The sequence below is a fragment of the Grus americana genome, chromosome 21 (assembly GCF_028858705.1).
Source record: "Grus americana isolate bGruAme1 chromosome 21, bGruAme1.mat, whole genome shotgun sequence".
NCBI classification, from domain to species: domain Eukaryota; kingdom Metazoa; phylum Chordata; class Aves; order Gruiformes; family Gruidae; genus Grus; species Grus americana.
Window position 1 is genome coordinate 843,895 of NC_072872.1, and position 26,384 is coordinate 870,278.

General features: G+C 51.4%; 3 protein-coding genes across 9 annotated transcripts; 2 read left to right on the forward strand and 1 right to left on the reverse strand.

Annotated features, from left to right (window-relative positions):
* The first annotated feature begins 724 nt into the window (after positions 1–724).
* On the forward strand, positions 725–4,782 carry CLDN19 (claudin 19). 5 transcript variants are annotated; one of them, XR_008580103.1, is made up of 6 exons: positions 725–956; positions 1,921–2,085; positions 2,314–2,401; positions 2,852–2,998; positions 3,880–3,998; positions 4,400–4,782. XR_008580103.1 is itself a non-coding variant. In XM_054849679.1 (5 exons), the coding sequence occupies exons 1-5, from the start codon at positions 734–736 to the stop codon at positions 3,172–3,174; spliced, it is 660 nt and encodes a 219-aa protein (XP_054705654.1). In that variant the 5' UTR covers positions 725–733; the 3' UTR covers positions 3,175–4,782. The 5 variants fall into 5 exon arrangements, 3 of the variants coding, with proteins under 3 accessions (XP_054705654.1, XP_054705655.1, XP_054705653.1); XR_008580104.1 differs by lacking the exon at positions 3,880–3,998 and having other exon boundaries at positions 2,852–3,061; XM_054849679.1 differs by having other exon boundaries at positions 3,138–4,782.
* Positions 4,783–8,890: 4,108 nt separating this feature from the next.
* On the forward strand, positions 8,891–13,225 carry LOC129215897 (claudin-16-like). The gene is made up of 6 exons (XM_054849875.1): positions 8,891–9,004; positions 10,424–10,545; positions 10,913–11,015; positions 12,039–12,203; positions 12,352–12,543; positions 13,092–13,225. The coding sequence occupies exons 2-6, from the start codon at positions 10,432–10,434 to the stop codon at positions 13,181–13,183; spliced, it is 666 nt and encodes a 221-aa protein (XP_054705850.1). The 5' UTR covers positions 8,891–9,004; positions 10,424–10,431; the 3' UTR covers positions 13,184–13,225.
* Positions 13,226–15,068: 1,843 nt separating this feature from the next.
* YBX1 (Y-box binding protein 1) lies at positions 15,069–24,658 on the reverse strand. 3 transcript variants are annotated; one of them, XM_054849457.1, is made up of 8 exons: positions 24,274–24,658; positions 23,842–23,905; positions 20,509–20,542; positions 18,168–18,257; positions 17,647–17,949; positions 17,200–17,282; positions 16,833–17,098; positions 15,069–15,448 (listed from the first exon to the last, which is right to left on the reverse strand). In XM_054849457.1, the coding sequence occupies exons 1-7, from the start codon at positions 24,428–24,430 to the stop codon at positions 16,864–16,866; spliced, it is 966 nt and encodes a 321-aa protein (XP_054705432.1). In that variant the 5' UTR covers positions 24,431–24,658; the 3' UTR covers positions 15,069–15,448; positions 16,833–16,863. The 3 variants fall into 3 exon arrangements, with proteins under 3 accessions (XP_054705432.1, XP_054705431.1, XP_054705429.1); XM_054849456.1 differs by having other exon boundaries at positions 15,069–15,443; positions 16,833–17,110; positions 24,274–24,585; XM_054849454.1 differs by having other exon boundaries at positions 16,833–17,110; positions 24,274–24,585.
* Between the last annotated feature and the right edge of the window lie 1,726 nt (positions 24,659–26,384).

The following is a 26,384-nucleotide window of genomic DNA, read 5'->3' on the forward strand; positions in this document are numbered from 1 at the left end:
GGTCCCGTTCAGCATTGGGGTGGGATAGGGGGGGTCCTGGGGGACGGTGTCTCTGGGATGAATGGCTGGTCCCGCCAGCGGCTGCCCACCATCCCGGTGTCCGACCCCGGCTGGCCAAGCGCGTGAGCAGACTGCTGATGAGGCCAGGGCGGTTAACGATTGCCAGGTCCCGGGGCTGCCGCTTGTTTGGTGTCACCGGGGCAGTGGCACGTGTCCCCCCCACACCCCGTGTCCCCCTCCTGCAGGGGGGACACCGCCATCAATGCCGGCTCTTGTTGACGCCGTGGCGGCGTGCCCAGGTCCCCCTGCGGAGAGGCAAGGGTCAGGCCCGGCGGCGTGGGGGGCACAACCCCCTTCCCCGCTCCCCTGCTAAATTCCTGGAGCCACCCCCGGGGCCTCTGTGGCCGCGGCAGGGGGTCCTGGCCACTGCGGGGGTGCAGGCAGTCATGGATGGGGTGGGGGCTCACCTCCCCCAGTCCCCCCTCCCTGCCTCCCTTGGGGACCCCCATTTTCCCATCTCCCTCCACTGTCACTTGGGGGTTCCCCATCTCCCTCAAGACCCAAATCCCCCCCAGTCCCCAAATCTCCTCCCAAGGACCCAAATCACCCCCCTCAACCCTCCCCGCCCCCCTCCATCTCCCGGGGGGCGTGGCCGGGGGCGTGGCCTGGAGGGCCGTGGCCGCGGCGGGCCGTGGCGGGGCAGCGCGGCGCGGCCAGGCGCGAAGCGGCGGCGATGGGCGGTGGGGCGCGGGAGCTGGCCGGGTACCTGGCGGCGCTGGGCGGGTGGGCGGCGGCGCTGGCGGCGGCCGTGCTGCCGCAGTGGAGGCAGAGCTCGTACGCCGGGGACGCCATCATCACGGCCGTGGGGCTTCACGAGGGGCTGTGGATGAGCTGCGCCGCGCAGAGCACCGGGCAGGTCCAGTGCCGCCTCCGCGACTCGCTCCTCTCCCTCGACGGTGGGTACGGGCGGGGGGGGGGCCCGTGGGGATGAGCCCCGCTTCCTTCCGTGGCATAGAGCCGCCCCTCCGTGGGTCTGAGCTCCCCTATGTTTCTGAGCTGCCCTCACGCCCCTGCAGGTCTGAGCCCCTCTGTGGGTTTGACCTCCCCCCGAAATGGGTCTGAGCCCCTCTGTGGGTTTGACCTCCCCCCATTATGAGTCTGAGCCCCTCTGTGGGTTTGAGTCCCCCCCGCAAACAGGTCTGTACCCTCTCCATGGCTGAGCCCCTCGTGGGTCTGCACTCCCCCGCCCCCTCCAGTGGTCTGAGCCCTCGGCAGGTCTGAGCCCTTCTTGCATCCCCTCAGCCATGGGTCTGAGCCCCTCTAATGCGCCTGAGCCCCCCTCAAAAGTGTCTGAACCCCTTTTGCCCCTCCATTGATCAGAGCACAGTATGGGTCCAAGCTCCCCCCCCTCCAACCCGCGGGTCTGAGCCCCTCTGGGCCCCTCTTGGCCCCCAAGCCTCCCTGTGTCTGAGCCCCCCCCCCATGGGTCTGAGCCCCTTTGTGTGTCTGAGACCCCCCTGCCCCTGTGGGTTTGAGCTCCAGGGTGGGCATCACGTTTGGGGACCGACAGTGCCCCATGGGGACATCACAACCCCCGAGGCTGTGCATCACCCCCGGGGCATTTGGGCACTGCGGTGCCGCTGTGGGTGAGGTGTTTCCCAGCCCGGGAAATCATGGCGAGGATGAGTGTGGCAGGGAGGAAGGTCAGGGAAGGGATTGGGAGCGGTGCCTTGGGTCGAGGCTGAGGTCTCCCCATCAGCCGCGTGGGGAAGAAGTGACACAGGAGCCATGCAGCAAGAACAGGGTTAAGGACGGGTTCATCCCCAGCGTGGGACGAGGTGACCTTGCTTTCGGAGACCGGCTTTGGCTGAAAGCACACGCTGGCGAGTGGCTTTTCTTCCCCCTGCCCCCGCCTTGCAGCTTACATACAGACCTCCCGGGCTCTCATGGTGATTTCCCTCCTCCTGGGCTTCTTTGGCATCATCGTGAGCGTGGTGGGCATGAAATGCACCAAAGTTGGGGACGAGGATCCCGTTACCAAGAGCCGCATTGCTGTTGCTGGAGGTGTCCTCTTCATCCTCTCCGGTAAGGCAGCTCCAGCCTTTGCATCTCTCTCATGCAGGAGACCTCAAACACATTTTAAAAGCTGTTTGATGGAGGAAGGGGAAAGGTTTGGTGATGGACTGGGTGTTGCTGCTGTTCAACATTTGATGTCTAATTCAAGTTGTCCCTGCTCATTGCGGGGGCGGGGGTTGGACAAGTTAACCTGTAAAGGTCTCTTCCAACCCAACCATTCTATGATTCTATGTCCAGGTCTGTGCACGTTGGCTGCCGTGTCTTTGTATGCAACACAGGTGACCTACGAGTTCTTCAAAACCAGCAAGGTCCCCATCAACGCCAGGTAAGAGCCCAGCTCAGGAGATGCTCTTTATTTGAATCCCAGATTGTCCCTGTTCTTCCCACAGGACCTTCCCTTGCCGGTTTTGGCAGCGTGCAGGTTCGTAGGCAGATGTGCCACACGGGGTGGGACCTATGCCACCCCACAGCTGCCACGTTGCAGAAGATCTCCCCGATGCTAAAGCTTTAGTTGGTATCACTGCCGACTTTGCGCTGGGACAGAGTACGAACGTTCACATGGAGTTTCAGCCCAAGGGACGATTGAAGTGGGGGGAAGCCTAGTAGCTGGATCTGGCCAACATGAAAGGTGGGGATGGCTGGAGAGAAGAAGATCCAACATTTGCCTCAACATCACCCGTAGCCTCATCAGGGCTTTAAGCATCCTTGTGCCCACCTCAGTTTGCACCTCTGCCTTTGCTACCCTCCTCCCTGATGCTCTCCTCTATTGCCGTAGGTACGAATTCGGCTCGGCTCTCTTCATCGGCTGGGGGGCCGCCAGCCTCATGCTGCTGGGGGGCTCCCTCCTGTGCTGCTCCTGCCCTGCCAAGGACCGGCGAGGACAGCAGTACTACCGGCAGTCGCAGCCTTCGACGGCTCGGGAGTACGTCTGACCCCTAATCCTGCCCTCCTGCCACCCAGCGCCTCCCTCCCCTCCCAAAAACAGGCAAGACCCTGGCGGTCCCACCCTGTGTGGTCACCGGATGCCCCACGAGACCTTTCTTCTCCTCCTCATCTTCCAGGTTTCAGCATCGTTTGCAGCGCCAGTCTCTAAAATAGGGGTTTTTTTGGGGTCATGGCTCTGTATCCGTCATTGCCGGCCCCCCCCACCCCAGCCAGGCGGGTCGGCCTCCCTGGGGACCGTGGGTGGCTGGACCGCGTCCGTCTGTCACGCGGATGCTGCAGAGCGACGGGGCGATGCCGGTCCCATGGGGGCATGGTGCTGGTCCTGCGGGGGTGTGCCGCACAGAGGCGCTTTGTGCTGTGACCCCCCCACTCTGCCTCCTTTTTTTGGGAGCAAGCGGGGAGTGAAGCTGGCGCTTGGTTCTCCCAGGATAAAGCTGCTGCCCACCCCCATCAGACCCAGCCCAACCCCGGGCTCGAGCATCCCTGTGTCCCGCTTTTGTGGGCAGAGGGATGCTTTCAGGGTGCAAGTGTACCCCTGCCTCATTGCTACCCAAAAGCAACATTTTTTTAATTAGTATTAATTCTTAATTCGAGCCCGGTTGCTGGTGCTCCAGCTGAGCTTTGCCAGCTAAAATCAGCCCTGGGCTTATTTCTCACCAGGCACAAATATGTGGCCTTGTTAAGCAGAAGAACAAATGGCGTTGTGCAAATTAAAGCAGGCAAAAAGGGGGCTTTGAACACAAAGCAGTGGTTTGTTTTTATTTTTGGTGCCCAGCACAGCTATTTTGGGTAGCAGATGGACAGACCCGTGAATTTTGATGCCTCCCCGCTGTGTCCAAATCCCTCTTCCCCTGACAGGATCCCCTGGAGCAGGCGGTGAAGTCTTCAGACGCGACATGCTAATTGCCTCCGCCTCCCTGTACCTCGTCTGGACCGTTACTAACTGCTCTGCAAACGCCGTAGCTCCAATTTCATCTGTAAATCCCCCAAACCTCCCCGTACCTCCATCCGTCCATCCGTATTGCATGTGCTATGCCAGCTAACCTGCGGGAAAAAATAGTAGAAATCAACCAAAAAGAGCTTGATTATATATTTTTTATTATTATTTTAATTTTTGTAATCCCAATTAGCTGAAGGAGCTGATTTTTTTAAATTTTATTTTACTCCATTTTATTTTATTTTGCTCTATTTTATTTTATTTCCCTGTATTTTATTTAGCTTTCCTCCATTATTTTTTATGCCCATGTGCTGCTTTGGGTCCTGGTCCGTGCTGGAGGGGAAGCGATGCTATTTTTGCTTTGGGGGGGGGGTGTGTGATTTTTCTCTCTCTCTCTCTGTCATGTGGGACTAACAGCCCTCTTTCTCTTTTAAATTGCAGACCCCCTGTAAAAATGTCTTCTTCACCCATCAGGGGAGAGCAGTGCTTATAGTCTGTCTTCACCCATCAGGTGCTTGGTTGGCTGAACCCAACTTACGGGGTTCCCTTCCAAAAATACACACCAAAAGCTACTGCAGTGAGGATTGAAAAGGAAACACGTGCTTTAAAAAAAAAAAATCAATCAAAAAGGCGTTTTTATATCAAGAGCACAGCATTGTGTAGAAGAATTTTTTTTATTCTTTTAATATAAAATTGCATTAACTTTTCTATGGGATGCATGGCTGTGGGAATGGGACCAGCTGGGATTTTTAAATGCATTTTTTTGCTGATTGTTTGTACTAAAAATTGTGACTCAGTGGTATTAAAATATTTCCTATCATGGGCATCTTTCTAAAATCGTCTCTTTGTTCTTCCCCTTTCCAAATCTGCACCCGTCCCCTGCAAGTGACTCCTTTGCTGGGACAAAACAACTTCTGCAGCGTGGTCCAGGCAGGAGATTCTCCCCCATGCTGAACGTTTTTTTGCCCTCCTGGGCAGGTGCCGGCTAAATATCTCAAGTTTTTTGCCATGTGTCACTCTCGAAGGAGATGTGGCCTTAAAAATTGCCTTCTCTGACCAGGTGACCCTTAGTGGACGAGGGAAAGGCTGTGGATGTTATTGACCTGGACTTCAGCAAAGCCTTTGACATGGTCTCCCACAGCATTCTCCTGGAGAAGCCGGTGGCTCAGGGCTTGGACAGGTGTGCTCGTCGCTGAGTAAAACACCGGCTGGAAGGCCGAGCCCAGAGAGTTGTGGTGAACGGAGTTAAACCCAGTTGGCGGCCGGTCACAAGCGGTGTTCCCCAGGGCTCCATCTTGGGGCCACTTGTGTTTAATATCTGTATCAATGATCTGGACGAGGAGATAGGGTGCATCATCAGTCAGTTTGCAGATGACACCAAGTTGGGCAGGAGTGTCGATCTGCTCGAGGGCAGGAAGGCTCTGCAGAGGGATCTGGACAGGCTGGATCCATGGGCCGAGGTTTAACAAGGCCAAGTGCCAGGTCCTGCTCTTGGGTCACACCAACCCCAGGCAACACCACAGGACTGGGGCAGAGTGGCTGGAAAGCTGCCCAGCAGGAAAGGACCTGGGGGTGCTGGTTGACAACCGGCTGAACATGAGCCAGCGGTGTGCCCAGGTGGCCAAGAAGGCCAACAGCATCCTGGCTTGTGTCAGGAGTAATGTGGCCAGCAGGAGTAGGGACGTGATTGTGCCCTTGTACTTGGCACTGGTGAGGCCACACCTCGAGTGCTGGGTTCAGTTTTGGGCCCCTCACTACAGGAAGGACATTGAGGTGCTGCAGCATGTTCAGAGAAGGGCAATGGACGTGGTGAAGGGTCTGGAGCACAAGTCTGTTGAGGAGCGGCTGAGGGAACTGGGGGTGGTCAGCCTGGAGAAAAGGAGGCTGAGGGGAGACCTTATCACTCTCTACAGCTGCCTGAAAGGACGTTGTAGCCAGGTGAATGTTGGTCTCTTCTCCCAAGTAACTAGCGATAGGACAAGAGAAAACCGCCTCAAGTTGCATCAGGGGAGGTTTACATTGGATATTAGGAAGAATTTCTTCACCAAAAGAGTGATCAGGCATTGGAACAGGCTGCCCAGAGAGGTGGTGGAGTCACCATCCCTAGAGGTGTTCAAAAACCATGTAGACGTGGCACTTTGGGACATGGTTTAGTAGACATGGTGGTGTTGGGTTGATGGTTGGACTTGATGATCTTAGAGGTCTTTTCCAGCCTTAATGATTCTATGATTCTAATTCAGGGCTAAACCCATGGAAAATCCCAGATGTCCCATGCAGGAGGGGTGTGTCCAGCATTGCGTGCCTGCAGCCACCACTTGATTCCTCTGCAGGGCTCTTCCCAAGGCTGAAATGCCACCAGCATCCTCCTCTTATGGACCCTTCAAGGCTGGGCTCTCCTTTATTTTCTCCCATTTTCCATTCATTCAGAGCTGGCTTGTGCCTAATGGGGCACTTTGCTCATTTAAGCTGATTTGTGCTTTCCCCACGGAGGGGCAGGACCCCTCGCCCCATGACGCCGTGCCTGGTTTTCCTTCGGGAACACTGCTTTCCATCCAGGTTTTTGCACAACCAGTGTCTTATCTCAGCATCCTCATCCTGCCCGCAGCACCTGGTCCACAAATACACTCCATCCCACCTCCAAAAGCAGGGATTTGGGGTCCTTGGTGGCTCCCGTGACATCTCCAAGGGTCATCCAAGGGCTCCCTGCGGATGGCTGCCTGGGCTGGAAGCACATCAAAGGGGGGGGGGGGGGTGGGAAAATAGCTGAGCGGTGATAATGGGTTCAGGGGTATAAAGAACCCCACTGTCCTCCGGACAATCCCTCATGTGTTTTGCATAGGGCAAAGCAGGATAAAATACGGGAATGGGACGCTGCGCTTGCTGCGATACGTGGGATCTGCGCCCGTCCACATCACATCCAGGCTAAAACATGGGGTTTTTTCCCCCCCAACACGCTTCTTTTATTTAATAAAACTGGTATGAGGAACAATATTTAGGTTTCTGGTCATATCGCTTGCATCTAAAACCCTACAAAATAGTATTCATTTTTAAATAGGCAGAAATGAGGGAAAAGGGAAAATGACCCCCCCAGATGCCAAGATCACAGCAAATCTCACCAAATTGCCACGGCACCAAAATTCCATATAAATAATAGAGTAGAAAAAAAAAAATCACATTTTTTCTTTAAAAAAAAATTATTAAAACAATTTTTAAATCCATTTCAGCGCCCATTGTTATATTTAGCACAAAGATGTTTCTGTGGCAATGCTGCCCTTGGCCGGGGCCCCGCAGCCGGTCCACACGCAGAGGGGTTTTTCTCACGCCTCTGAGCCGTGACTGTTTTAATTGTTTTAATTTTTTCATTTTTATTCATTGGCCTGCCCCAACGGCATCTACAGAGTCCTCTCTCTCCACTTCTATGAGATGGTCCCATAAAAGAAAACATCTTTATTTCTCCTTTTTTTTCCTTTCAGCCATAGCAGGTTTATGCTGCACAACATGTGCTAAAACGCAAAGATTTGGGTCTCGTCAGCACCATTTTTTTAACACATGGGTTTTACAAACGTAGTGGGACACAAGATCTGATTTTCACCTTCATTAACCAGGGAAATTATCTTAATTATTCAACGATTGATAGATCTACCCCCTGCCTGTATCTTTTTAACCCTCCAAAAGGTTTCAATTGAGAATCGACAAGGCAGATTAGTTTGATATATAATAAACTGACTGTTTAGATGAGCAGAAAATAAAAATAAATCTATTTTGTAGGTGTCACCAGGGCATGCAGCTGCAGTTTTATATTGTAGAATTTCACCTATCATGGATGTCCAAGTACCATAAATTTTTGAGATATAAATGTTGGAAAATGAAGGTACACAAACTCTCCTGGACGTTTTCAGCACTAATTCACCACTACATGCCCAAGCGTTGGACCTGCCATGGGTCGAAATCCTGGGGAAACAGGAAAACCCGAAACAGAGCCTCAGCAATAGCAGACACCAAGCACCTCGGTGCCTCCGTGGGGCTGAAGCTCAAGATTTGCCAAGAGCCTGGTGCGTTCCCAAAATCCCCACAGTTCGACGCTGTAGAGGATTATCTAGAGGAAAAAAAAACCCAACCAAACACCAAAATAAACCTAAAAAACCCAAGTGCATCTCTTAAATATAACCCATGAAATGGAAATACGGATGTGTTTTCCACGGGTGCAGGAGATGAGGGCGTAGTGACGTCTGGGAGCCACAGGGCACAGCTGAGCCCAGGGATGCTCAGAGGATGCCGCAACATGATGCTTCGCAAGAAAGTGAGAGCAAAAAGGGGTTTTTTTTCTAAATAGCAGGGGATCAGGGAACAAACCTGCAGTTTTTAGTGCAGCTCCAAGTGCCAGACAGCTGGGGTACGACTTTCCAGGGCCACAAAAAACCTCCTCGGGCGCTGACCAGGCACGTTGTCTGAACCATAACCACTGCAACCATTATCACTTGTTTTCCACTTAATGGGGGAAAAAAAAAAAAAAGAGCTTAATTATTGGCTGCATGCCTGGCCAAAGGGTTTTAATTATCCTTCTTGTATTTTAGCTTTTTTCTCTGGCCACCTCCACCCCTCTGTTTCTCTTGCACAAGTCCTGGGGACCCAATATGTCTTAGGCCACTCACTCCAAGGCAGTAATTAAAAGGTCTAATTAAAAAACATGGGATATTGGCCCAGGACACAGAGTTCCCCACCTGGGGAGTGTTCCCAGTGGGTTCCCACAGGTTTCCCCACGTGATATTTTTTTGGGAGGCTCTGTTTCCAACCTATTACCGTTTTAACCGCAGGGATGCCCATCATGCCGCGGAGCACAAAGCCCATCTGACATGTCGTGGAAAAACCTTAAATAGCCCAGCACGGCTCCGGCAGGCGTTGCATTTCCCCGACTCCATCAGGTGGGTCAGGATCGAATCCCATCAGCACTCGAAAACCTTCATACCCACATCCCCAGCCCCAGTCATCGGTGACAAAGAGCTTTTGCCATCATCCCACCCCAGCAAGGATGAGCCTGCAGTGAAGGTAATGCTCCCCCCCCAAAATTTTTGTTGCTAACAGGGTTCAGAACTAGTTTTTGCCGCGGTTAAGGATTTCTTTCTTTTTTTTTTTTTCTTGCTCATATAACTCAAATGGCTGAACAGATTTTCTTCAAAGGCTCCAAAACAGCCAGGGTCTAGCAGAAAAAAAAAAAAAAAGGTTATGGAGAGTTAGCTCAGAAGGGAGCCTGGGAAATTGAAAAAATACTATAAATTGGGGTCTGAGAGACTGCCTGTTAATAACATATGCTCTCAGAGCAAAGCTGATGGAAGCGGTCAGAGACAGGGTGAGGGGCACCTCTGCTCCCAGCGACATCCAAGAGAGGATGTCATGGGAGATGTTGCTCACTGGGTGTGGGGATCATGACCGTCCTCCCGCCTCTGCCCAGTGGGAAGCCTGTGCCATGCCAGGGTGGGTAGCATCTGGCTGAAGGTCTCAGATCTTGCCATGGTGAAGAGTCATCACCCTACGATAATTAACCCATGCAGCTGAGACACCCATCCGGTCTCATTAATTAACCCAATCATGGGAACTCCTCTGCCCAAAGGGCTGTTTAACTTCAGGCACTAAACCATTTAGCAACCCGGGTTGCAAAACACAGCGAAGTGAGATTCCTGGCCAGGCTGTGGAGATACCATGTCCTCTGCTCCATCCCTTGGGCACAGCTCCCCTCTCTGCAAAGTCCCTCCATCTCTGGCTAGGATGGAAAACAGATGGTCCCACCTCCTCTGGTCTTTGGAAAGCCTTTGGCAGCACTCAAGGGCACCCACATCCAGCCCCAGCAGCCGTCATCCATCTCCATAAAGGGAGATGCTTTCTTTGAGCTCATTGTTTGAGATCAGGACACCTCCATGGGACACTTGCTTGTGCTCCAGCCTGGATGTTTCAGCACTTCATCGCTTTTCTGGGGGAAAAAAAAAATCAAGAAAAGGTGGGTGATCTTCCCACCAAATCACATGGATGCAGGGATGGAGGCATCAAGAAAATGGTTATCATATCTCAGGACATCAAGAGACACATGCTCAGATCACAGGCCTTGACAATAGTAGTTGTTTGACAACAGTTTCCAGCAGCTTTTGATTCCTAAAGGGCAAGTACTAATGGTTGGCAACCTCAGATGTTCTATTTGGAAGAGAGGACATCTAGAGAGCAATCTGATGGGGGTATACCTCCACTGCAAATTTAATATGCCCCTGAAGGCCATGTCTGCATGCAAACCTGGTGGCCCAACCTCGGCTAAGGGTATTAGAGCACTTTGGCAGCTCTCAGGACCATGAGATGGGCCCCAGATGACTCATAGGGATCCAGAGGACCCCCTGGCCTAGGTGGCACTTTGTCCTTGGTGGATCAGGTACCTGGGAAGTGGCCAGAGCAGAGGTGGCAGACATCTCTATGCCCTTGCAGGTAACCCCATGAGCGCAGCCTTGCAGATGACAGCATTCGGTCTTGCTCTTCTCTCAACCCTCTTCCTGCTCCTTGCAACATGCACCGACTGCTGGATGGTGAACGCTGATGACAGCTTGGAGGTGAGCAGAGCAACCATCTTCATGGTTAGCAGAGCAACCACGTTCAAGGTTAGCAGCTGGGAGCAAGGTGGGTGCCTTGACATCTATGGGGTTGCATCCCATACAGGCTATGGGCTTGGAAAGGGGACATGGTGGGACAACCCCCCTGATTTCTGCATGAGTTGGAGGGTTAGACGATTAGAGAGAGAGAGAGAAATGCTGGAGCAGAAGGAGGACACAGAGAACAAGGCATGGGTAGGGAGTCACTGGGACATGCCCAGCTGTGGTGGTGAAAGCCTGAAGATCTGCATTGCTGGGCTGGGATATTCCTGGGGAGCTGGGGTGCTTTGTGGTGCTTTTTGCTCGAGTGTCTTCCTCCTGCTTCCAGGTAAGTCACAAATGCCGGGGGCTTTGGAGGGAGTGTGTCACCAACATGCAGGACGGGGTCAGGACCTGTGACCAGTATGACTCCATTTTGGCTGACCATCCAGGTAAGATGGCGTGGCCTGGAGGCATTTTTAAAGTTCACAGCTAAAAGTTTTTCCTCTTCCCTTTTCAAGATGATCCTCGTTCCAAAGGGTTGACCTTCAACAGTTAGCAATGCAGGCCCAGGGCTTCTCTTGGTCTCCTGACCCATCAGCACAGCCTGAACAGCAACCCGTGGTTCAGCCAGATCTGCCATGGGTTCACCAAGCAGGGGAGAGGCCATGAAGCTGTGTCACCTCACAACAAAGGTGTTTTGGCACACAAAGCCCAGGTGCAGCTCCTGCCCTCCATTGCATGGTGGGATGTTGCATGCCGGGGTGAGGACCATTCCCACTGGCCAAGGACTTGCGTCCTCAACTCGTGGACAGTCATATCATGGTATGGAGACTTCTCCTGACCTGCACAGGGCACATCAGGCCCTGCACAGAAGAACCCTTGTACGAGGTGATGACATGGGTCAACACAGATTCGGGCAGTGGAGAAGGGAACAAGAAGTCAGCACAGACTAAGTGGGCTGTTGTGCTGCTCTGGGGAAAAAGGTTTGTAGGGAGAAGTCACATTGCACACAGCTGGTGATGTGACCTGTGCCAGCTCTCATATTTTTCACTGCTGTGTTGACATTTGCTGTTCAAAACACCAACTACACAACTTGGTGGAAAAAACCAGACAGTCTGGACAGCAGCATCTTCTGTTTAAGCCTGTGCAAGAGGGTCTTGAGTAGGTGACCACATCCCAGCTGCTGATTGGTGCACCTTAAGTCGTTTGGTTTCTTGAGCTGGTCGAATAATGGGCTTATGAAGTTCTGTTGCAAGATTTCAGATGAGCCTGGTGAGCACCTTGCCTACAGCACATGGCAGGCATGGGGTTAGTGGGTCCCGATGTAGGTATCTCCTATGGACATGCCCACCGGTGAGCTGGATGACTCTAGCAGGGACACAGGCAGCAATCTGGACTGGGGAGACCAGTTCCTCTGACCATTCCTCAGTCCCCTTTCTGGTTTGGTTTTTTTTTTTTTTTTCCCTGCCTAGTGAAGATTGTGGTGACACGGACCCTGCTGATCACAGCGGACCTCCTGGCTGGCCTGGCTTTGGCTACGTTGCTCCTTGGGCTTGACTGCATCAAGTTCCTCAAGGAAGAGCCTCATGTCAAACTGAAGATGTGCTACGGGGCCGGTGTCATCCTCAGCATTGGGAGTGCGTGGCTGGGAGAGCTCAGGGGCCAGATGGACCTTGTGGCCCATGGGAAGCTGGGGAGATGCCGGGAGCCAGGGGCACCTCCTCAGAGGTGTGGGGGGTCGAAAGGGTTGTGTGGCTCTTTTTTAACTGGCCCTGTTCCTTCTAGGCATCCTGGGTCTTGTGGGCTCTGTGTGGTATGCAGTGGATGTCTACATGGAGAGGGCCATGCTGGTGTCACACAATATATTTCTGGGAGTCCACTACGACTTCGGGTGGTCGTGCTGGCTGGGGATGGCTGGCTCGATGGGCTGCTTCGTGGCATCTGTCTTGCTGACCTGCTGCCTCTATGCCTGTGCAGGTCAGTCTGCCCTGTCCCACCCCATCCCACCTCAAATAGCTTTTGATCAGGGATGTATGTGGAGTGAAGGACCAGCTCTGACGGTGCAGGGACTTCTTGTTGGGTCCAGCCAAATCGAGGGGAACCCCTTTGCAGTTTGCCCGTGCCCCTTGGCTGGGGAGGCTGGGTCATGCCAGGCAGGACTGGGCTGAGTGAGGACCCCATAAGCCCCGTAAGGGCAGGGAGGGGGTGCAGAAACACTCCATCCACATCTGTGGGATCTTGAGGTCCTGGTGAAGGTGTGTTGATGTCTACCCAAGACAGTGGCCGTGCTGGAGCTGTGACCAGCCAAAGCCCGAGCTGGTGGCTACAAGGACATGCCGGTGGCAATCTGGCCATCCGACCATCAGGGCCATGGGGCAGGTGATGTCTTGCCAGACATCATCTCTGTCCCTTATGCCTGGTCTCACGGGGTGGAAGTGAACCCCTGCCACGTCCCCATGCTGTGGCACCCCCGAGCCTCTCCTGCTACTGCCAGCCGTGACACAACCCCAACTCTCTCCTGCCAGACTCCAGCAGCAGCTGGCAACCCCAGAGGCTTCCCCAGCCCCAGGGCCGAACAGCCACCGGCAAGATGTACACCATGGACTCCCGCGTGTGATGGGCAGCAGCACCTCCCACACCTGGCCCCACTGCAGGATGCTCTCCCCCCCCAGCCTGACCCCATTAAAGCACCATCACCTACACTGGGACATCTCTGCAATTGCTTTCAGGCTCTGTTTGCAGGGTCCATGCGAGCTGGAGCATCAGCAGCTGCAAAAAAGCAAGGGTGCTGCAGAAGTCACCCACAGAGGAGGTGTTTTTTCTTTTCCCACTTCCAGCCAGGTTTCATAAAAATAAACCCCAAAAAAGCGTTGCTTTCAAAAAAGACACCCCCAAGTCCCCTGGGGAAGCTGTTGGGACACTGAGGGAGGAATTTAGTGGAAAGCCTTTTCTGCACGGAGCAACACTGACTCCACGTGGCTGGTGGCCCTGGTCGCTCACACACCCGGCTGCTGGAAGCTGCCCCTGCACTTGGAAGTGGCAGCACAAGGTTTGTAGCTAAAAACTGGGTACACCTAATGGCCTGGAGCATTAATTAACATTACTATGGGGTGATCATCGGAGGAACTTTGGAGGAGGTGGGTCAGTTTGAAGCCTAGTGGAGTTGCTCTACCTGCAAAGGTGGGTTTCGAGTCCACGTGAAAAGGGAATTCTGTTTTCCAAGTGAATGATCATCTTTCTTCACTTACAAACCATTATAAAAACAAACCAGAACCCAAAACCACCATCGACTCCCCCCAAAATTGATGACTGCTTAGTTTTTGTCCTTAATCCCTCGCTTCCCACCCTGAGATCAGCACACAAACTGTGCAGAAAGCTCCCTGGCACAGGCTTTGCAGCCCCAAAAGGCAGCAGACCAAGCCCACAGCCCGAGCAGACATTACAGCCACTCCCCGCAACGGAACAGATGTGCAGTCGCTTCTGTAGCCCAGGCAGGCTGCAAAACACCCGCAGCCCAAACCAGAGGGGCTGCAAGGGCCCTTCCATGACATCATTTCTAGTCTCACCCACAGCAGAAAGAAACCTCTTGCTTTCTTGCACAGCTCCCCGCTGTGGGTGCTGCACAGAAACACCACTGGCCGACTGCTCCCATGCTGCAGGATACAGCAAGTCTGGCACTGGTATTAGCACAGGGTAATTTATTAAATGACATTGGGTTTTTTTTTTTTAGAAAGGACCTAAAAAAACCCAAAAAAACAAAAGGAAGCCGCATGATAGAAATAAAGAGCACGACTGACAGGCTGGGTGGAACAGCAGGACAGCAGTGATCCAAAGGATGGATGGCTGATGCAGCTAGAAGGGTTAGAGTGCGAGCAACAGCCCTGGGGCAGACAGGAGAGCAATTAGAAAGAGCAGCATTTCCATGACAGCGAGGTGGGGCTCAGGCTCCTTCACCCCACAGGACAGCAGAGCCACCACAGGGACACAAGGAACCCACCACACCTGAAAACAGCTCAAACCACTGCCAAGCAGTGGTCTGGGGTCTCCAACATGCAGCTGCTGTCGGATGCTCCGGATTTCAAACCCAGCCAGGAACCCGCTTTTTCTGTTTTCCCCTCGATTCCTATCCCATGCACCAGCAGCTCTTGCAGTGACTCAGCTGTGAGGACATCACTCCTGTGATGTAACAAGTCAAGAACAGCAGCTGTGCTCTGTACAGCTCCAGCAACAACTTTTAGGGGGTTTGGTGTTTTGGGGGTTTTTTTCCCCCTCCGTTTTCGGCACCCTCACACCATCCCAGTTTCGTGACAGCCATATTCCAGCAGAGACACAGCTGAGCTGCTCCAGTTAAATTACTTTTTTTTTTTTAATGCATTTTACCCCAACAGTCTGTATGCTGAAGAAATAAAGCAGTCTTTTTTTCCCCCCCAAACCTTTTATGGACACTGAATTTCAACCCTTTTACATCCAGAAGTAGGTTTAAAACAGCCAAGCACACAAGGTAATTCTTTAAGACCTTTATTAACAGATGCTTGCAGTTTGACTTGAAAAAATCAGGTGTATATTTCATACAAATTAAAAATGAGGTTCTTAAAAATCTCAACTTGACCAGATATGAAACAATTTAAAAACCTTTAAAGGTATATTGAGAAAAAACAGGCTTTTAAAAAACGTGTTTATCGTTTCCAAAAGGAGACTTCTTTAGGTAAAAATAATAAAAACCCCATGCTGCATAGATAATGCAGATAGTTCTAGTAATCTGGTCAACAGCAAAAAGCAAGCACTTAAGGTCTTCAGTTCCAATTCTTTTGTTCATTTCTTATTGCTGGAATTTCATTTTCTTTTCTTCTTCATTTCTTAAGTCTTTTCTTTGATGACTAAACTGAAAAAGAGAACAAAGAGGATGATCAGACAAGGGTCAGAGGTTTACAAAGGTGTTTTGTCCACCACGCCCCCACCACCAGCCCACTCCCAGTGACCAAAACAGGCACAGGACTACCGAAGGAGAAGACACTAAATCTGAATGCAAAGGAGTCCCACCTGCGCCAGCGACAGCCTCCTGGGGAGCGCTGCTCACACTGGGCCCTGCGGACACACAGCTGGAAACGCAGCTGGAGAACCCTGAGCAACCCCCAGGAAGGCCTGAGGGCCACTGAAGATCTCCAGAAGGCGGCTGAAGAGCAATTTCTACCTGTGCCTAACAGGCAGCATGGCTTCAGCAAGCCACTGCCCAGACCACAGAAACCACAACTCTCATTCCCCAATATCATCAACAGACACAAAGAGCAACCCAACGTCCTCTTGGGGTTTCTCAAAGCCTGTGATGTTAAGAATTCATTTGGTTTGTGTTAACCATTAAGATGAACACCAGGATAAAACAGGTTCGCAAGCACACAGAAAACGCTGCGGTGAAGCCTGAAGAGGCATCAAATCATCCAACTGCATGAGGAATCCCGCGGCACCCCAGCCCTTGAAGAACAAGTCCCTCAGCACTCAGAGCTGGGAGGCGTCTGCGGCTACTGCCAGCACCAAGCTACTCGCCACAGCCAGCTCCTGCATTCCCTGTTCATCCCATTAATGTCACCGTTACTGTCACCACTCCCACCAGAGCCTAAACGCCCCTTTGTCTTTGCCTGCCCTCCAGGCAAGGAGCAAGAGGAAACAGAGGAGAGAGAGGAAGAACCAACAAGGAGGTGCCAGAAAAAAGCAGAGCAAGTAGAAAGACCTAGCAATGAAAATACTGCCAAATTAGCAAAACTGGCCATCAGAAGACAGCACCAAGCAAGCGCCAAATCACAGCCAGTCTACCTTGCCACGAAAGAACATTTTAAGATGGACCTTTACACGGTCCACACCAGCACTGCAGGACCTCAACAGTCAGACACTTGCAGAGCTGAGTGTTTCCCCTAGCTACTCTCAAGCCACAATACCAGCACTGCTGGAATTACTATTTCTGGGTGGACGAGGACTGTCGTGAGCTGAACTGCTGAGCACAGCCAAGATTTTAAGATTGGCAGTATTCTAGGGAGTGACTCCATCAATGAAAATTAAAGCCTGGTAACCGAACCCTCCCAATTAATCGGCATTTGTTCAGCAAAGTCTCACAGCTCAGTTTGGCAAACATTAGTGAGCATGCTTACAAGTGCAGCACATTTGATCACCTGAACAAGAATAGTCCAAACTTCGTAAGGCAAAAATTAAAGGAAAGCGTCAAAAGAAAAAGGTCACTCATCGCACTGTATCGTCAAGAACCTTTGGACACGCACCCGGATGATGGTAGAGATGGTAAGCCGGTATTTACTCAGCCCCGCCCTGCTCGGCCTCGGGAGCGGACGTGTTCTCAGCTGGTGGTTCGGCTGTCTTCGTCTCTTTGCCATCTTGTGGTTTAGGGTTCTCTGGGCGTCTGCGTCGGTAGTTGAAGTTACGACGGTACCGACGTTGAGGTGGCTGCTGACTTTGGGTCTCATCCCCTTGGTTCTCTTTATCTTCTTCGTTCCCATCCTCTCTAGGCTGTCTTTGACGAGGAGGACCCCTGAAAGTCAAGCTAGGCTTTAACAATGCAGCATCTGACCATCGCCATGTTCTGTCTCTGTTGCTAAAAGGTTAAAAAAAAAAAGTTGATCTGCAGCATACCTGCGAAATCGTGGTCTATAACCTCGATACATGTTCTGCCTGACTGGTCTGCCTTGTTCTCCTGCACCCTGGTTGTCAGCACCCTGGAAGACATTGGGCAACAAACCATCTTAGCCACACGCAAAAGCCCATTAACACCACAACTAGCCCAGCTGTAAGGGGCTGTCAGGTCAAGTCTGCGGTGCACAACAAGGTGGACATCAATCCTGGGGCACGTGAGTACGCACCATTAGAATGTGTGTTTCATCCAGTTAATCATACAGGAAGTTACACAAATTCGAACACACTCTGGATTTTTAAAAGCTTCAGCTTATCAACATCTGCTCCAACATTTCATCCTACTGCCAAACCTTACCAAAAACCATCCTCAGTATCTACAAGAAGTGGCAAAAAGCTGCATCCCATCACCCTGCTCCAAAGCAATCAAGCCAGTTTAGCAAACGTTACCTCCACTATCTCTCCCTGCACGGGAGGGTTGGAATATTGTGGTCGACGCCCGTAGGGCCTACGCATATAGTAAGGTGGGTACCGCCGCCTGCGATAGGGACGGCGTTGCTGGGCTTGACCTTCTGGTATGTTCTCTGCTCCTTCATTCTTTTCCCCACTCTCACTATTCTGGTAGTTTTGCTGGTAGTTGCGTGGAGGACCCCTACGACGTGGATATCGTCTGTAATGGTTACGGTCTGCTGCGTATTTACTGCCTTGCACTGGAACTCCACCAGGACCTGTAACATTAGCTGCCTCCGCACCCTAAAGAGCAGGGATAGCCATAGGTCAGTCAGCATCAAATCACTTACAGCATAATATAATCTAGTACTGAGCAACTATTTACATCCACATTGTAAAGCAATGAAAAACCATTCATCTCCTTGGATGTCATCAGGCATCGACTCAAACCACAGGCACCACACCAAAGCCTGCAGACCATGTTTTCCGTGCGTACTCTAACACCAGAGAAATGTATTTACCTTTTCTCCCTCGACCACATCAAATTCCACGGTCTCTCCATCTCCTACGCTGCGGAGGTACTTCCTGGGGTTATTCTTCTTTATGGCAGTCTAACAATATAACATTGCAGAATTACATTTACAGGCACAGCATGAGAATGCTACTTAGCATATCTAAAGACTATTTTTTTTTTTAAGATTAAGGAATTTGAGTATTTAATATCTTAGGAGGAAGACCTGTACTCTTGAAAAAACAATGAAAACACTGAAAATCCAGGTAGCCATAAAATTTACCTGTATTACTATAGTTCTGGCCTATTTGAAGTGTGCAACAGCTTTACCATTGACTGAAAAAGTCCATCAACATGCTGCCTGCTAGCTGAAAAAGCAGTTTGAAAAACAAACCAACCCACAATACACACTGGCCATAGTATTCCTAACCAGAGTTTAGCATTAAACACCCCCACAGTATTTATACATTCCTCTGAGTTATATACATCAATACATCAGCCTTTCCAATCATGCACTCGGATTTCCAGCCCTCTACCGTTTCCCACACCACTACAGCGTGCAGCAGCCTACATAAACACATCGATGGCCAGAAATGAAGATTTTTCCTTCTCCGAGGCTTCCAATGCCATTGCTTCAGCCACGGCATTTACCAATTAATCACACATCTACTCTAGCTGTGTATGATACGCCAAGGATTAGCCCTTCTAAGGCATCAGCACCAGACAAGCCTTTATATTGGTACCTGCACATTAAATGACGTTACTAGAAAATACTGAATTTTCTGTGCTATTCAGTAGTGGATTAAATTTTTGACAGATGAGTTAATACTCAATATGCACCACCCTCAGCCACATTCTGCTTATCAAACACCCTCACTGAACAGTAATACAAGCATAACAACTTTACAAAAAATACCAGCAACAGAATTTGACTAGATTTTTTTCCCCTAAATGAACAAGACCTATGAAAAAACATGCCCACAAGTCTCAGGCTATAAAGCAGAGATTTTAGGAAAAGACAGGAAGCCTTATTACAACAGCAGCCAAGCGTAACAGCTGTTCCTGAGACCCAAGCTTGATATTGGGGACAGGAAAAAGCACACAGAGTTGTAACTCCTAAAAGGAGCTGATTTCTTTCAGATTAGACCTCTAAAACTGTTTTATAATGAAAATTATTTCATTAAAGCAAATCACTGTCAAACTGTGCTTTTAGGAACACAGACAGTAGTTACAGGACAAGTCCTGAAATCTGACATCAAGTCAAGGTCACTTACAGGTTACCCTACTTGCAAATGGAGTAATGAAAAAGCTTTCCTCCAGGGTGTATATTCCTGCCTCGGTACACAGAAACACAGTAGAGTTGCTTGGCCTTTCTCCACTGCCCATTACAGAATAACCTTTTATAAACAAATGCCTCTACACTTTAATAACAGGTAATTCAGACATAGCACGAGCAAGAAGCTGAGAGCTGGCAAATCAAACTCAAGTCAAAACACTTTCCAGGGGTTACTTTTTCCTCCCTTTGTTTACAACATCAGCAGTATATGCCTAACTTAAAACAAAAGAACAATCCACTGGCTCCTAAATGCCAGATGTAAGACACACTCCACCAAGAACTCTTTGTGGGCTGCTTCACAACAAGAGATCCTAAGACAGAAAGGGTAAAAACACATTGCTGATCACACGGACTTACAAGTCAGACACCAAGGACTAATCTAAGGCCAACCTGCTCCATGAAATAAGCCACAGGTGTGGTGTGCAGTCTCACTCTGGTCTAGTTTCCAGAGGTTTACATGCTCCCCAGCGACAATATTTAAGTCTATGTATCTGTTTAATTGAAAAAAAAGTATCTATTAAAATGTTTACAGGCTTTCATTGAAAGCCTGGAGCCATAAATTCTATAAAAGTTTTGCAAAAAAGGAAGTCTTCACTGGTACTTCGGCCCTATTACAGCCCAATTAGTTTCTCTCCCTGCTGCCAGCTTTTCATTTAACCTTATTTCCATACGCTTACTAACAACTATATGAATCCACAAGGCAACTTAACTGGGCTTCAAACGGTTATCCTCAAGTCAAGAGTGTACTTGCAGACAGTGCAATTTCCATCACTGTAAGTATCAGCCTGCTCAACCCCACATATCTCCTGCCCTCATGATGGACATACGTGGATGTGCAAAACCCCCAGCTGCAAGCAGGCTCTACTTGCAATCCAATAGTGAGAAACAGTTGTTTGTGTTCAAGTAACAGTTCTTGGAAAACGTGAGGCACTCTCACAACTCCAATCCTACTCATGTAGGTCATGCACAGCAAGTTTCAGAGAGGTAACATGTTTCAGTTTCAAGGAAATCTTACCTGATGGACAAACACATCTTCCTTGGTGTCATTCCTGCAAGACAACAGGAAATGGAAATTCATGTATGAAACACACACTAAGTTAGGCCAGTTTAAATATTCCATCGTTTGGGGTGGGGACAGAACAGGGAACTGTCAAGACAACTAGCTTTCAGCATCAGCTCCTCAACCTGCTCTCAACTAGTTCCCTAGTAGCTTACTGCTCAAAGCAAAGAGAATGTCAGGTAGTCCATGCAAGGTTCAGAGCACGCACTGACGTCCAGTAAGCCGCATGTGAAAGCTCCCTCTTGCACACTTCACTAGGATGTGAAGGAGATGTCTGCAGAAGAACAAACACCTGACAGCGACTGGTCAATCATTTCTGACAGGGGTCTGTTTGGATTTCTCCCATCACAGGAATCAGGAAACACCTCAAGTCTGTACCTACAAGAATCCAAAAGCGTCCTTCAGCACGATGGTGATACAGTTCGCACCATTACCATGCCGAATGAGGCTAGACAAGCACAATATGGTGCCAACTGAAATCAGTAAAGTTTCTGTTCTGCAATTAAGAGGCACAGCTGAAACAGGCTCTGTGCTGGTTTGAGCGCTGTACATGCCGTTTCCACCACCCATAACAAACTTTCAGCCATACATACAGACTGAACCTCGCTGTGGTAGTTTCATTAGTCTGTAGAACAGTTTGAATCAGTAGCAAAGTGGCTTTCATTTCCTAAAATGACTGGTTAAAGACATTGCAAAGCAAGCTTGTGGGAAAGTGTGCTCAGAACTGGAGAGCTTGCAAGTATGGGTGACAGAATCCAGAATTTATTTTTCTTCTTTTAAGATAAAGACAGGTCTTCCTCACTACTGGCTTTAAAACAGGAGGATGATGAGACTTTTCCAAAAACTAAATCCAAGATATGGCTATTCTGTCAGCACCAGTAAAAATAAGTCACTTTGTTTCCTCATGGAACTGATGCCTACAAGCCTCAAAGGTCACTGGGAAAAGATGGTCAAAAGGCAACATGGCATAGCTGGTCTGACCATCATGAGGCACCTTATCTCCAGAGCCCCATGATGCAGCATCCAGAAGCCCTTGCAAAGCCTGAGCCTAAATACTTCCTTCTTCGCAATGTAAGATCTCTTACCAGATGCTCCAAAAGCTGAAAACCTTCAGAAGAGCCCAGAACAGGTTTCCAGTCAAAAAAAAAAAAAAAAATTTAAAAAATGCTTAGCACATTCCTTCACTCTCAACTGAAAAATGGCAGTAGGAAGTGCTCGTCGTCTGTGCTCTGGAAGCATGGACGCTCCACAGCTCTTGCCCAAGTTCAATTCTGGGCAACCATACCAGGTGCTTATTTTTAAAGTCCTTTTGAAAACACAGTTTCCATTTAAGAGAACATTGATGTCTGAGATCAATGAATGACTCTGTTACACAGATATAATTAAGGTGTATGCACAGTTAGTTAAAAAAATACACTGGTCAGTGTTGAAGCTCAGTGCCTGCCATGTGGTTCCTGACAGTGTTTTCCAGCAAGCACATCTAGAAACTGCAAGCGTACTGCCGCTTGGATGGTGTAATAGTAATAGCCATCACTTTCTCAAAGAAAACTTGAAATGGCACAAGAGAAACCCCCACTCAAGGCCTAACAAGCTTATCTTTGCACTAAACAATTCTCCCCTCAACATCTTTAACCCCTAAAATTAAAAAAAAAAAGGCATCAGACAAGCAGACAGATGAAAAGAACACCACCGTTACGTCCAGCAGAGCACAAAATACAAAGCCAGATATCAACATGCAGCTCCAATTATGGTAAGAGGACCAAGCCAGTGGCCTGCATATCCATTTATTATTTTGACTAACTGTGAGAAACAATTGACAGACACTCAGAATTCAAACTAATACTTCAGAACAGAAAGACACTTTTAACATTAAAAGAACACAGGAAATACTGGAAGTCAACGTGCGCCTACATCAAAGCTAAATTTTAGTTCCAAAGCTAATTTTAGCTGCAAGCAGACCCGGCTGAAGCAAAGACAAGCAAGGGCAGGAGCTCCCACGAAGTTTCCCTTGCAGCAAGCCAGAGAGATTCCAGAGTTGAGGAAATGTCCTCCAGTTTGGTTCTCAGGCTGCAGCTCTAATCTCTTGATAACACGAGATCACGCTGGGTTTCTCATTAAAAATGGCAACCTCAGGGATTAAACAGCTGCCAAATTAATGGCTGGGGAAGCCATTCGGATGTCTTAAGTAGCTGCTGTTGCTTCCTTGCTTGACTCACATCACTGAGCATTTCCACTACTGAGGGAAACAGGAAAAAGCCTTCCCTAGAGGTAGGGTTTGTGGCCTATGATTTTATAGGCATTTACAAAAGCCAAAAGACGCTAAAGCTTACAGCAGCGAGGACTATACAACGTTTAACATTAAAACGCTACGTGAAGAACACAAACCGGGCAGACTCAGCGTCAAGTTTTTAAAGTTGCAGAGGCAAAACCAATTAAGGAGCTTGGCAGACACTTAAGATTGGGTCATAAGGTAACAGATAGGTTTAAAAAAAGAAGCAATATTTAAACCAAACCTAAATAAAAAGCCCACTAAAAGTACCAGTATCTACACTTGAAATGGTTTGCAGAGCAATTCCAGGATTCCTCTACTACTGGATGGCTTCCCTGATAGGCCAATTTTAAGTACTGACACAACTCTTAAGTTTTCAATTTTTTCTTTAAAACCAACTACTGTCATTAAAAGAATCTTCTAGGCACTTGTTTCTTGAGACCCCTTTACACACTCCAGTCTTGCAATATAAACCCAACCCAATATTCATATTGCTCATTTCCCTGTACATTTAGGGTTTCCTCAACAGAATGCGCTTTTAATTACCAGGCACTCAAAGCAATTTGTGCTTGCATTCATGTGACTGAACTTCATGCAGGAGTTTAAACAAATATTTTGTGTGTGCTAACAATCAGCAGACTTTTATACCCTGAAGAGCAAAAAACAAAAAAAACCCCCAACAACCCACAAACCAACCCCCAAAACCCAACCCACCATGAAAAAAATAACGTTAACGTAAGAAATACCGCCATGAAAGTCAATTCACTAGGAGAGCAAGGCCAGGAGTCCAGCAGTAAAAGACCAACCGGATACAAGCTGGCGGTAAGGGATCCTGGGCGGGGGCAGGACACATCTTACCAGTTTCTCCTGCCAAGTGTCACCACGGAGGGTGACAGCGGTGACCAGGGCCACCTGCCCCGCTCCCAGCGGCACATGTCACCCTCAGCCGCGCTCCATCTGGGCTCCGACGTCCGCCAGGCCCGAGCCCAGCCGCCCCCCTCCCCCCGCCGGGCCCTCACCTGTTGATGAAGCCGTAACCGTTCCTCACGTTGAACCATTTCACTGTTCCCAAAACCTTCGTTGCTGGGGGGGGGGGAAGGAGGGGGGGAAGAGGGAGAGAAGCAGCGGCGTCAGGGCGGCACGTGGCGGGGCGGCGCACACAAAGGCCCCGCGTGGCGGACATTTTGAGCCGCCCCGCCCCCACCCGCCGACACGCGGGGCCCGGCGGCGCGCGCGGGAGGGGGGGGGCGGGGGAGGGCGCCCAACGGCCGCCGCGGGCGCGAGCGAGGGGGCGCGCGCGCCGCGAGGAGGAGGAGGAAGCGGCGCGCGCCGCCCCTCAGTGAGGGGGAGCTCGCGCCGCCCCTCGGCGATGGCGGGGGGGGGGGTGGTGGGGGTAAAGCTCGCGCCGCCGCCGAGGCCTCCCAACCGCCGCGGACACCCCCTCCCCTCACCGATGACCTTCTTGTCCCCGCCGGCGGGAGGCGCCGCCGAGGCCAGGCCGCTGCCCCCGTTCCCGGTCCCGCCGTTAGGCTTGGAGTCGGCGGGGGCGGCGGGGGCCGCCGCGGGGACGGGGGCGGCGGGCGGCTGGGTCTCGGCCTCGCTGCTCATGGCGGCGGCTGTTCGGTGCGGACGGTGGTGGTGACTGGCTGTTTGCGCCGCCTCCCGCGGTGTGATGGTGACTGAGGCCGGCCGTGGGGGGGGCTGCTCCCTGCTCCGGGCTCGCTGAGCTCCGCTCTCCGCTCCCGATACCGATCGAACTGGCCACAATGGCGGCCCGCACCGGCTAGCCACTCCGCGCGCCCCGCCCGCACGCGACGCTATTCGCCGTTCGGCCCGCCCGTTAAGCGGCGAGCGAACCTATTGGCTCTTCCACTCCCGGCCACCACCCCTCGCGGAACGCCTATTGGCAGGAACACCTGCCTTTCCTCAGAAACGCGCGCCCATTGGTTGCTGAGGCCGCGGCTACCAGGCTCTCCTCTTACCGGCCTATCCCGGAGTCCTCGCCCCCGCCCCCTGATTGGCCGCCGCCGCCACTCCCGCCCCCAACGGGCCCGACCGGGGAAGTGCCCGCGACCATGTGGCGGCGGCTGCTGGGGCCGCTCCGTGCCGTCCGTCCCGTCGTGTGGTTTCCCCCCCCGCCCCGGGGGCACCGCGACCCCCCGAGTCCTCCCGCCGGGCCCTCTCGATCCCTCTCACCCCAGTTGAGCGGTCGCCCCCGGCCCGGTATTACCGGGACGCGCTGCCGGCGTTTCCTCTCTCTCTCGAGACGCGGGGCAGAGCGATCGTGCGGGCAGCCCCCGCCTCCGGCCCCGTTACGAGGGCTGGGTATAGCACCCCCCCGGGCGCGCGGCTCCCATTATGAAAAATAATGATCGGAAGGAGCCGGCGAGTGTTAATTAACGGTGGGAAATGACGGGTCTGGAGACATGGCGGAGCTGCTTAACGTCTGTAATCCGTGCAGCTGAAGCGCTGTCATCAACGCAGAAACGGCGGGGAGGGCTGCGCGGGCGGGCAACGAATCGGCCTAAGTACCGCAGCTGGGCTTGAAGTGCGGTGGGGGATCTGGTCTAAGCCCCCAGGACAGCCTAGTCTTACCCCCCCCCCCTTGCCGGGGAGCAGGCAGCCTGGCCTAAGCCCCCAGCCCAGGGTGCAGGCAGCACGCAGAGGTCCTGAGCCCTGTGTCAGGCCTCCCGGTGAGGAGGGGAAAGGGTCTGGGCTTTGCCTACAGAAATGTGGGGCCACCCCCCCGCCCTGCAGACCCACCGGGCTCTGCTCTGCCTGCCCCCCCCCGTTTGCATTGCTCCCCAAGGAGCTCCTCTGCTTGTACCTGCCTGGGAAGTTACTCAAGATAAATGCCTCCTAATTGAGCCATTTAAGAGCCAGGCTGTAGCCCCGGGTCAGAGATCTCTTAAAAGTCTTGTCTTTAATTAGTCTTTTCCTAAGCATCCCATCCTGCCTTCCCAAAGGAGCTTCTCTGCCAGTGCCAGAGGGGTGGGGGAGGCGGTGGGGAGCAGCTCGCCTTGCCCTCAGCCCTTCTCCCCACCGGGGAAAGCGTCTCTGCTGGGTTCTTTATCTGGATGGAGCCCTTTAACGACCACCGTTCACCTCCTCCTTGCCTCCATCCCCTGTGTCTTCACCTTACAGCGGCTCAGAGAGATCCAAGATCTCTGCTGGGTTCCCCAGAAGGAAGGTCCAGGGGAAACCCATCACTCCAGCATCTTTGCGAACAACGAGTATCCCCTTGGGATAAGCCCTTCCAACATCGCACACAAATCACTGCCGATTCCTCCCATCCTAGTGTGAAAAACAGAAGCCAGGGACCTGGTTTCCCATGTTACACTGTGGCCAGGTGAGGGGCTCAGATGGGGCCGAGGTCAACCCACCACAACAGCCAATGTGGGTTTACAGACATCGGTCTTGTCAGGCTCTCTTGGTAACTTTTCCATGAGATCTCCAACACGGGTAACAAAGGAAAGAGCTTTAAAACAATAATCCCACAAGGGATCTGCATCAGAATTCTGATCTTGATGAAGAAACTAGAATGATATCAAAACTGGATGAT